At 38.0% G+C, this 12,408-nt stretch overlaps 1 protein-coding gene across 4 annotated transcripts in view; it reads left to right on the top strand.

The window, feature by feature from the left end:
- SLC17A5 (solute carrier family 17 member 5) overlaps positions 1-12,408 on the top strand; it is a 48,257-nt gene that overhangs the window by 21,191 nt on the left and 14,658 nt on the right. For all 4 annotated transcript variants that reach the window (XM_045867090.3, XM_045867089.3, XM_045867088.3 and 1 more), the window contains 3 exons: positions 1,698-1,856; positions 4,004-4,136; positions 5,554-5,701. In XM_045867090.3, coding sequence (XP_045723046.1) covers positions 1,698-1,856; positions 4,004-4,136; positions 5,554-5,701 — 440 coding nt within the window. The remainder of the gene's footprint in view (positions 1-1,697; positions 1,857-4,003; positions 4,137-5,553; positions 5,702-12,408) is intronic.

Genomic DNA, 12,408 nt, shown 5'->3' with positions numbered 1-12,408 from the left:
GTGAGGTAGCTGACAAAGGACTGATGAGGAAAAGTGTCAGTTCCACTATTGTCTTAGTGTTCTTCTGTACCTGCCTTATTAGAATTCTCTTCCATGACTTTCTCTGTTAGAATCTTTTGAAGATACTGTCAATTTTATAGATTTGTTTTCACTAAAGCTGGCTAATAAAATCCATAGACCCACTTAAGAAGGTGGGTGTAAACTGTACTATGTTGTAGTCTTGTAGTGAGCAAGCCGACAAGTGAGGACGCCATTAACCCCTTCGAACTGGGGAGATGATACCATATGTGACTGTCCGACATACTCCAGGGCCAACCTAGTTATTAAATATTAATGGAGTTTAGTTTCTCTTTTTTATTTATTTTATTTTATTTTTTTTGTTACTAAAGATTTTATTTATTTATTCATGAGAGACAGAGAGAGAGAGAGAGGCAGAGGGAGAAGCAGGCTCCCAAGGAGCAGGGAGCCCGATGAGGGGCCTGATCCCAGGACCCTGGGATCGTGACCTGAGCCGAAGGCAGACACTTAACCATCTGAGCCACCCAGGCGCCCTAGTTTCTCTTTTTTAGAATAAAAGTGAGTGTAGATAGAAATTCTAAAATGGGGATGCCTTCGGCTCTGGTCCTGGGATCAAGTCCCGCATTGGGCTCCTTGCTCAGCGGGGAGCCTCCTTCTCCCTCTGCCTGCCGCTCCCCCTGCTCATGCTCCCTCTCCCTCTGACAAAGAAATAAAATCTTTAAAAAAAAAAAAAAGTTCTAAAATGTTCTTCCATACAGCAAGGGGTCATCTTACATCCCCCTTGGGTGCTTACACCTACTTTGAAGACCATTTTTCCAGATGCTGCATAAATAAACCTCTATTGCACCCTTCATATAAGTCATTGTAATTGAGTAAAGATTGGACAGTGAAATAGGAATTCTAATAGGACTTCCAGTCTCATTCCTTTGCCCTTACGTCAACCTCTGATTTTTATTATGAAACTATTCTCTATTTTATAGATGAAGAAATTAATACTGCAGGTGAATTCTGACATTCATAAGGAGTTATAAGATTACATTTCTGTTTTTTTCTTTCAACCTGAATCATGGACTCTCTATTGCTGGTTAATATTTTGAAAGAGTTGGTTTAAAACTCTGGAATTTACTGGGGCACTGGGTGACTCAGTCGGTGAAATGTGTAAGTCTTGATTTCAGCTCAGATCATGATCTTGGGGTCATGATCTCAAGGTTGTGAGATTGACCCCGCATTGGGCTTCACACTCAGTGGGACATCTGCTTCTCTCTCTTTCCCCCTTCCCCTGCTCGTGCTCTCTCTCTCTAAAATAAATAAATCTGGGGCGCCTGGGTGGCTCAGTTGGTTAAGCGTCTGCCTTCGGCCCAGGTCATGAACCCGGGGTCCTGGGATCGAGCCCCACATCGGGCCTCCTGCTCTGCAGGGAGCCTGCTTCTCCCTTTCCCACTCCCCCTGCTTGTGTTCCCTCTCTCGCTGTGCCTCTCTCTGTCAAATAAAAAAATCTTAAAAAAAAAAATTAAATAAAATAAATAAATTAAATTAAATAAATAAATCTTTACCCCCCCGGAAAAAAAACTTCTGGAATTTACTAATCAAGGCTGGTAATGTGTTCTAGATGGAAGTTTGGCTGATAAGGTACAGATATAAACGTAGCATATACTCATTGTGCCTGTTATTTTTTTTAGCTTTCTTCACAGAAGTCAGTGCCGTGGATACCCATGCTAAAATCACTGCCTCTTTGGGCTATTGTAGTTGCACATTTTTCTTACAACTGGACTTTTTATACTTTATTGACGTTATTGCCTACTTACATGAAGGAGATCCTAAGGTTCAATGTTCAAGAGGTAAGAAAAAATAATCATCTCCTTCTTATATAAAGAATACATTTTTAAACTACAGCCAGGATTTGTTTTTATCTATATAAAATTCAGTCATTTTGTATCTTTGATTTTACAGTCACCTACTGAATTCTAGAGACTGCTCTTTTTGCTTCACAGTTGTACCTTCTTTGTTCAGTGTGTGTTCTTGATTCAAGGCATCTTTTGGCTGGTATCCCCCTTAACCAGAAAGGTCTTAGTAGGCCCTAGTAATATGCCAGAATAGCAGATGACAAATTGAAGCGTACCTGTCAAAGGGCTGGTGGTGGGACTCTGCTGGCAGCTGAGAGGGAACTTGGGAGACATGAGGTTCCCGTGCAGAGGTTGCTCTGCAGCGTTATTCAGGCACTGGCCAGCTATAATTGCAAAGCTGTATGAGAAGGGCTTCCTGGGATGCCTGGGTGTTAAGCGTCTGCCTTCGGTTCAGGTCATGATCCCAGCAAGTGAGCATGAGCGGTGGGGAGGGGCAGAGGGAGAAGCAGACTCCCCACTGAGCAGGGAGCCCGATGTGGGACTCGATCCCAGGACGCTGGGATCATGACCTGAGCCGAAGGCAGACACTTAACGACTGAGCCACCCAGGTCCCCAATTTTGAAGATTCATAGTAGTTTGCAGAAGGTAGTTTTAGGTTGTTAGGAGAGTTTTTAACACTTGAACCTTAAGTGGAAAATTTCAGTAACTGATGAATTATCAGTCTTATCCCATCAGGGAACAAGACCAAGATCAGAAATTTCTCTTCTCTATTTGCTTCAGTTTATTCATGTGTAGGATTCTGCCACAAATAATGATAGACGTGATCCTGTTCTGCAGAAATCTAAACAGAATAAACTTTAAAGAAGAAATTACTCAGCTCAATACGAGAAAGAAACAAAAATCTTAGCTACAGAAGTAGAAATAGAAGCATACAGCATCTGAATATAGAGGACCACAAAACTATGATGAAAAAAACGGAATCTTTTCTTAAGCACACTTAAATTTAAAATATCAACAGGTTTTGTTGGTTTGTACCATTCATGATGGTTAATGGAATTATTACCAGATTTAAATACCACTGATAAAATATCATTCTACCTTTTTTGTAAAACACTACCTTAGTTGTAAAATACTAAAAGGTGTGCCCATCTTTCTCAGACTATAAAAACATTTGTTCTTATCAAAATTAGACCATTTAGTTTTGGCACCCTAGCTTTATGCTGGGGAAAAATGAATAGAAGAAAGAAATGTCTTCTTTTCTTTCCCCAAGTATGTGTTCTACATTTTACAGAATTTGTGATTTCCTAAAAAGCTGACCGTTGAATCATTTCCTACAAAACAAATAGCACATTTCCATGATAAATTGTTTCATATCTCCTGGTGCTTTTATTTTTTTAGGTGGCAACTTAAAGGAAAAGAAGAGGGAAACATAGAGGTCTATCACCTCACTACCTGTGTGCTCTGCTCAAAGCATGTGGTAGTGCACTGGGCACCTGACCTAGATGGTGTTCATTCTAGAATAGTTCGTTAAGCTATACATTGGATTTATGTGGTTTTCTGTATCTGCATGTTATTTTACTATAAAAATATTTGTATAAATACAAATATAAATATGTATAATTATATATACTATATAACAATTTTATATAATAATTTAGAAATATATTTTTAATATTTTCTATCTTTATATTTATATAAAATATAAATTGTTATATCATTTAAAATATAAATAATATAAATTTTAAAATATAAATGAAAGTATAATTGTTTATATATAAATATATTTACAGTAATTTTATATTTTTATAACAATTTTATATATAATAATTTAAATATAAATATATAATACATATATAATATATAAGGATTATATAAATATAAATAAATAAGTGAAAATGGACCAAAAACTAGACCATAGGGAGAATCTATAGCTAATAGACTTGTCCTCTCTTACTGAAGCTGCACCCCAAGTCCCAAAATAACATGTAAGATTACCTTGAGCAGACTGGACTGTGTAAATACCAACAATATATTGCTATGAATTTTCTTTTTGAGGAAATTTTGGATGTGTGGATGTGTATGTTGTCTTGATTCTTCTTCCCCACCCCATAATTAATTCTGTATCTTCTTATTCCTTCCAGAATGGGCTTCTATCCGCACTGCCTTATTTTGGCTGTTGGTTATGTATGATCCTGTCTGGTCAAGCTGCTGACAATTTAAGGGCAAAATGGAATTATTCAACAATATGTGTCCGAAGAGTTTTTAGCCTGATAGGTAAGTGAAGTGAGTCAGGGTTTGTTTTGGTTTACAATTATTTACTGTGTTTATAATGCAAGGCAAAATAAAGATGATATTAGTCATTTATTTTGTTCACATATTAAAACATGATTTTTTTTTCATGATTTTTAATGCATGTAGTGCATTTCTGTACAGGATGGTTGGTTCTTTCTGAACCATGCATGTTGAGGGTTAATATTGATCATATCCTATTATCTCTACCATAGTCTTATAACTATAAAAAATGGCTTGCTTTGCTGAATATCATTTCCAGAATTTTCTAAATCACTGTGTTTCAGCTCTAAGTTTGTAGTGAAAATAATATTTTTAAGTCTCCATCCCTTTTCTAAATGAATACATTTTCAACTGCAATCCAAAAACATTTACTAACATCATTACATTAAATGAGGAGCTATAAATCAAAGAACTCAAAGGAACCTTCAATAATCATAAGTTTCAGACTGTTTTCATAAAGGTAAATTTTAAAACTGTATAGGACAATTGCTTCATTTCTTTTTTTTTAAAGATCTTGAGTAAGTAGAGACCCTGGAAGTCTCTGATGGCTATAGTTCAGAAATTACATTGTAAAAGGACCCTATTCAGGATAATTCTACAAACACCTTCTGAGCGGCTACTGCTGGAAGATGCTGTCCTGTTGTATTGCTTGCTTATTTCAACTCTCAAGAAATTTTTCCACACCTGCAAATAAAATAGATCCCATTAGAGTCAATCCAATTTTCCCTTTTTTGGCTTCCTGTTCACCTGCTCTGTCCAATATGGTAGCCACTATCCATATATGGCTATTTACATTTAATTGAAATACAAATACAAATATGCAAATACAACATTTCCATCATCACAGAGAGTTATTGGATAGCACTGCTGTAGAACAGAGAAAAAATGGCAAACCTCTCATTAAGTCCCTTCCTGTTACTTGTATTTTGTGCTTAACTGCCTATAATAAAATACGTATATTGCTATGAATGCTAAAACCTAAATGGAGTGTTTTTCTAACTTTATTCAACAGAGTTTATTTAGTTTATCTTCTTTGGTTATATGAACTTTAAATCTCATTCTGTACCAACTATAGCTTCTCTCCAGAACTATATTTTTCAGTCATTCTCTTCTTGCTCTTTGTAGAACTTTAGCTGAGTCTTGGTCACAGGAAGATTTAATAATATTGCATAGTGATATTTTCCTTTTACTTTTACATTAGTTGCATTATGTCTATGTTTTTTCCGGCAGTTTTTGTTTTGTCATGAAAACTGTAATTTAAACTGAGTCTTTTATGCAGTACAGCGTTTCTACAGTAGGTGGCAGTGATATCAAATCTCAGATTTATACTATATTAAGGTAGTCCAAGCAAATATTAATACTGAGGCTTCTTTTTCTGTTTATAACTTTTTAACTCCAGGAATGATTGGACCTGCGGTATTCTTGGTAGCCGCTGGATTTATAGGTTGTGATTATTCATTGGCTGTTGCATTCTTAACCATATCAACAACACTGGGAGGCTTTTGCTCTTCTGGATTTAGCATCAACCATCTGGATATTGCTCCTTCGTGAGTACCAATATAAAGATTGGCTATGATTGACTTTAAATTCATTTTTTTTTAATTATGGTAAGATATATATAACATGAAATATACCATTTTAACCTTTTTTTTTTTTTAAGATTTTATTTATTTATTTGACAGAGAGAGACACAGTGGGAGAGGGAACACAAGCAGGGGAAGTGGGAGGAGAAGCAGGCTTCCCGCTGAGCAGGGAGCCCAATGCGGGGCTTGATCTCAGGACCTTGGGATCATGACCTGAGCCAAAGGCAGACACTTAATGACTGAGCAGGGAGGCATCCCCCATTTTAACCATTTTTAAGTGTACAGTTCTGTGGTATTAACTATTCAGGTGTGAAGATGATATGCAACCATCACCACCATCCAACTCTAGAACTTTGTCATCTTCCCAAGCTGAAACTGTTCCCATTAAACACTAACTCCCCATTCCTCACCTCCCCACAGTCCCTGGCAACCTCCATTCCTCTTTCTTTCTCTATAAATTTGACTATTCTAGGAATAACCTTAAATTCTTAAACAAGGGGCACCTGAGTGGCACAATCAGTTGAGCACCCAAATACTGGTATTGGCTCAGGTCATGAATGGGGGCAGGGGCCGCCATGGCATCAAGATCAAGCCCCACATGGCATAAGACTCACCCCCCCACTCCTGCTCAGTGAGGAGTCTGCTTTAAGACTCTCTCTCCCTCTCCCTCTGCACCTCTCCTCCCCCCGCAAATAAAAAAAAAAAAACTTAAAAAAAATAAATTCTTAAACAAGATTTCAGTTTACCTGATAGTTAACACATGAGATTGTTTTTATTTATTTATTTTTTAAGATTTTTACTTATTTATTTGACAGAGAGAGAGATAGCGAGAGCAGGAACACAAGCAGGGGGAGTGGGAGAGGGAGAAGCAGGCTTCCTGCCGGGCAGGGAGCCCGATGTGGGACTCGATCCCAGGACCCTGGGATCATGACCTGAGCCGAAGGCAGACGCTTAACGACGGAGCCACCCAGGCGCCCGATTGTTTTTAAATTTAAACTTTTAACTGTCATCACCTCTGTACACAGTTTCCCATAAAAACATTATGCATAACCCATGATAACTTGTGTCTGTCCACCCAGCTAGAGTAGGAACTCTGAAGGCAGACGCTGCATTACCATCCTCAAGGCTCACCATGGGGCTTGGCACATAGTGGGCATTTAGTTGGATGGATGAATGCCCAAGACTAGACCAAGTTATTTGTCCAGTTATTATCTTACCTATGTGCAAATATATTTGTCTAGCACTTGATAGCTTACAAATCACTTTCACAAACAGTACCTCATTTTATCTTTAAAGCATTCCTAAAGAGATAGATATTCTTAACCTATTTTATGACTAAAGAGACTCAGATTCAGAGAAGTTAAGTGATTTGTCTTATATCACACAGCTAATAAATGATAGAGCCCAGACTTGAACCTAAAATTCTTACCTTTAAGCCCAGAATTCTTTTTTTTTTAAGCCCAGAATTCTTTTTACAGCTACCTCTCTGGAAATATTCTCTGGGCCACATACTACTAGGATTCTTTTGGGCCAGTTGACAAGGTAGAGGAGGGGGCTGTGTAAATATTTTAACCCAGAAGATTTGGTGCACTTAATTTTTAATGGATATGGATTTATTTTTGGAGAAAAGATAGGTGGTCTTGTACCCTCTTTCCCCTATCCCAAATTCTTCACACCTGGACTGCCACAGAATTTTCTGATTCCTATTAATCCTCAGTCTGCCATCCCTTCAATAAGTACCTTAAGTAAGAAGTCCAAGAAGGTTCCATAGATCAGACTGTAAGTGTGCCCAGCTCCCTGCTGAGTCCTATCTGCCACTTTGCAGTGCCTTCTACTAAAGGTTCATTTTCGGCCCCTGTGGCAGTATTGTTTCCTCTCCACGGCTCTGCACCCTTCCCACTTCACACCCCAGTTCGTCATTAGGCCTTTCCAGACCATTAATGCCTATTTTTTCTCTTCCTCTTCTCAGTGCATTCCAGTTATAATTTTATGCTAGACGCATTTATATTCACTGCCTTACTTTGATTTGTAATTATTTTAAATGCAAGTCTTATCTTTCTTATCTCCCCAACTTGGATGTAAACTCATCAGACTGAGACATGCTCTATATCCATATCACAGCTTCTGCACAAGGAGAGGCACACCCTCCTTGAGTGGTTGATTTATATAATCATACCAAGAAAAGTAGGAACTGCAGTGCTACATATACCCTTAACAGTGGGGAACCAAGAAAGAAAACCAGCAACACTTAGGCATTGGACCAAGAAACCATTTGATATAAAAGGTAACCTAAGCAAAAGCTCTGGGAATATAAGCTCTGAGAGCACAGGGGCCAAGTCCATCTTATTGACCCCAGCCATACCAGAACTGGCCCTGTGCTGGGTCATGGTCAGTGCTCAATCAATGGCGTGAATGGAAGAAAGAAAATAGCCTTTCACATATTCTAAAAAAATATTTGGGTATTGATTTCATTGTATGTCAACACTTTGCTTTAAAGCTCTTTCTTTACTATTATATAATAAAATCAGTTTTTATATTCTCTATTAAATTTAAATACAGAATTCTCAGCCAACATGGAAAATCCCCCATATTATGGTCCCAATTTGTCTTTATAATTTTATTCCTCCCTTCCCTGCCTCATCTACTTTGTATTCTTTGCCCCAGGTGAACTAAACTACTCTTTATTTTCAAAAAATATCCCCCAAGACACACACACACACACACACATACACACACACATTCTTTTCCACCTTTGGCCCTATGCTCATGCTGGCCTATATACCTGGAATGCCCACACTCTGGATTTTTCTCATGTCTTGTAGTGATTAGATTCAGATACTGTGTCCCTGACCAGATTCACTGGCCTGTGACCTCAGGGAATCCTATCCAGAAGCCCCTAGTGATATTAATTTTGATCACCCAGTCAAGATGTTATAGTTTCTCTAATAACTACTTACTTTTTTCCCCCTTCAACTAATAAAGCATCTCTGGAAAGATGCTTTGAGATCATACAAACATCCTGCTCCTCATCAAACTCCCCTCACCACCACCAACTTAGATTTAGTGTCCATTGTTGAACGATGCCAAACCAGTTTTTACCATTAGGGCTTCAAAACAGTGGTATTTCCACCCTATCGCTCCCTCCACATTTATCAGTTGGCATTCTGTGGTAAGGAAGACCTTCCCTCCTCCTCCACTTGTTTCTCTCTCATCAGTGTGGACTCAGAGATTCCTAATCTATTTAATGAGTTATAATCCATTATTGTCCTTATCTGTTTTTATGCCCACATTATCTCAGATTTAGCCATAGGTGCCCCTTCAAGCTGGCTCTTGTAGCCTATCGACATCCCCCCACCCCCTCACCACCCCCCACCCTGCTTCTTCTTTGACCGCTTCTTTTTTGATGAAACAACTAGATGTTCCAGATTCATCTTGTATCTTCCCTGCCTTGAAATACCTTGGAATCTGTGATTTCTCCAAGGAACACTGGTTCCTTTTAGTGAAGAGTGGTGTTTAGAAACTAAGGGCCTGGCAAGAGATCATATGCTTTCATTACTAAGTTAGATTGCCTCTCCTAAGCAGAGGCTAGTTACTACTTAGAAATCACTTGAACCATTGACTGTTGTCAAAGGTTTATTTACAAAGAGAAACAAAAGTCTGCCATTTTATCAAATTATTTCTTTTACATCTTTGTATGCTGAATACCATGTACTAGACCTTGTTTTAAGCCTTTTTTAACTTTCTTATCTTTGGGATGTTGAAGTGATCCTTCAATCCTTCATAGAATTATAAAGGTACCAGCATAGACTTGTAAATCTTTTTAGAGTGAATTGTAGGGACGCCTTTCTCTACAAAGTAGCAAAAGATGACAGCTTTAAATGTATATTACTTTTATTATGATGTTATTATTTCCTAATTCTAGTAAATGAAACTTGTTTAGTTATCTCTTCATTTCTGTAATCATAACTGTTAATTAGAGAAATTGCTGGGTTAAAGCTGAGTTCACATATCAGCTACATTATATGTATTTAAATAGCTCTAAAAAGTATCTACAGGGGACCCTGGCTGGCTCAGTAGAGCATGTGACTCTTGATCTCAGGGTGCTGAGTTCAAGCCCCATGTTGGGCATAGAGCTTACTTAAAAAAATTAAAAAATAGGGGTACCTTGCTGGCTCAATCAGTAGAGCGTGCAATTCTTGTTCTTGGGGTCATGAATTCAAGTGCCTCATTGGGCATAGAGCTTACATTAAAAAAATAAATTAAAAAGAAAAGAAAAGAAATAAATAAAAATTAAAAGTCTCTGCATAGGGGCGCCTGGGTGTCATTAAGCGTCTGCCTTCGGCTTGGGTCATGATCCCAGGGTCCTGGGATCGAGCCCCGCATCGGGCTCCCTGCTCCGCGGGAAGCCTGCTTCTCCCTCTCCCACTCCCCCTGCTTGTGTTCCCTCTCTCGCTGTGTCTCTCTCTATCAAATAAATAAATAAATAAATCTTAAAAAAAAAATTTATAGGAACAATAATTGGTTATATACTGACTAAATAGTCACCCATTTTACAGAGAAAGTGGTACCTTCTTGAGTCATTTATCTTCATAGTATTTCATATCATTAAAATCAATTTAAACTTTCAGAACCAGAAATAGATGTGATTAATTATTAAACCCATTAGTTACAATCTTGGCAGTATTTAAATTCTGAAGTTCAAACATCTTTTGCATAGTTTCATATGATTTTTATCTTTAAACTAGAAGTTTACATTAATCCCACTTAAATATAAAACATTTTGTGTTTTTAATGTAATGCTGAATTACATTTTTAAAAGTATAAGGACCTGATAATCAGTATAGTAAAAATATTACACTGTATGTAAAAAGTCTATCGTGATCAAAAAAAAACTCCAAATATGTCTTATCCTATTTAGCAATGTAATCATGTTTTCACATCCCAAGATTGATCATGCATCAAAGTTTTATTACAGTGCCTGTCACATAGAGTGTGCTCAGTAAGCATTTGTTGAAGGAATAAATCTCTGGTTTTATCACAAGACCAAATGTCTAATGTTGAAGTTGTTTACAATATACCAGAGTCTTTTGTCAAAAAAAATCAAAACAGAGGGAAGAATTTTGTGAACCTTACAAGCTAGGAAATGCTTGTTGAGTATACTTATTGGTGAGTTAAGTAAAGAAGTTTAGGGGCGCCTGGGTGGCTTAGTCCGTTAGGCATCTGCCTTTGGCTCAGGTTATGATCCGAGGGTCCTGGGATGGAGCCCTGAAGGGCTTCCTGCTCAGAGGGGAATCTGTTTCTCCCTCTGCCCCTCCCCCTGCTCCTGCTCTTGATCTTTCTCTCTCACTCTCTCAAATAAATAAGTAAAATCTTAAAAAAAAAAAAAAAAAAGGAGTTTAACATAATGATGAAAGAAAGGAAGAATTTGAAAGGCAAATTCAAGAAAGCTTTGTTCAATTTAGTGATAATTTGAAAGATCTGATACAGGAGCGCCTGGGTGGCTCAGTCAGTTAAGCATCTGCCTTTGGCCTAGGTCATGATCCCAGGGTCCTGGGATCCCTGTGTAGGACTCCCTTGCTCAATGGGGAGCCTGCTTCTCCCTCTGCCCCTACCCCACTCGTGCTCATGTGCTCACTCTCTCTCAAATAAGTGGGTAAAATCTTTAAAAAAGAAAGAAAGAGAGAAAGAAAGAAAGATCTGATACAACACAATGGAAATAAGAACCCCTTGAAGCTGAAGGAATAAAGGCATGAGAAGTCATTTCTGAGGGACAGAGAATAGAAGAAGCCTAAGCAAATTGCTGCATAGTGACCTGAGGCATGTATTTGAGATTTACAAAGTAGGAATGAAGACTGATTACCCAAGAAAGGATTCAAAGAAATAGCAAATAATTACAGGACTAAAATATGTTCCTTTAGGCTACTGATTAGAGAAGGAATCTGGAAGGGATTTCTCTTGAAGTGAGTTAAACAAAATGACACTGTTTGTTATGTAGTTTATAGAATCATAGAAAGTGAGAACCAGGATGGATTTACAGTAACTCATCCCTTACTCAAAGTGTGGTCCACAGCCCAGGAGCATCAGCATCATGTGGGAGCTTATGAGAAATGCGGAATCTCAGGCCTCACCCCAGACTTGCTGAACTGGAATCTGTATGTTAAAGTCCTCAAGTGATTCTTGTGCATCTTCAAGTGGGAGGCCCTGGCCTAGTCAAGTCCTGTCACTCCTACAACAAACACGTCTGGAGGACCTACTATACATGGAGCACACTCTACATGACACTACAAAAAAATAACACCCAGCTCCTGCATGCAAGGAGATTAGTTTAGTTCAGGAAATAAGCAGCAAAAAAAAAAAATAAATAATTGTAATATATTATGATAATTCATTCTTTCGACAAATATTTATCAAATACCTGCCAATTACCAGCCATAAAAGACAGCCCTGGCCTGTGAAGCTTTTGGTCTAGGGTGGTAAAAACAAAAGGTTCACACAAATAAAAAACTTTTTGAAGAAAAAATGGGAGATTACAAATAGATATAATGTAGATCAAAGAGTAAGGGAGGGTCTCTCTGAGGAAATGACATTTAAGCTCAAGTCTGAGGAATGAGTAGGAAGTCAGCCAGGCGAAAAGGGAATAGGGTGTTCCTGAGAGAAGAATTTACATGAGT

The sequence above is a fragment of the Mirounga angustirostris genome, unplaced genomic scaffold, assembly GCF_029215605.1.
Source record: "Mirounga angustirostris isolate CCGP_5_RB_7025 unplaced genomic scaffold, mMirAng1.0.hap1 SCAF_8, whole genome shotgun sequence".
Taxonomy (NCBI): domain Eukaryota; kingdom Metazoa; phylum Chordata; class Mammalia; order Carnivora; family Phocidae; genus Mirounga; species Mirounga angustirostris.
Note: the sequence above shows the minus strand (reverse complement) of the source record. Positions and strands in the feature narration are given on the sequence as shown.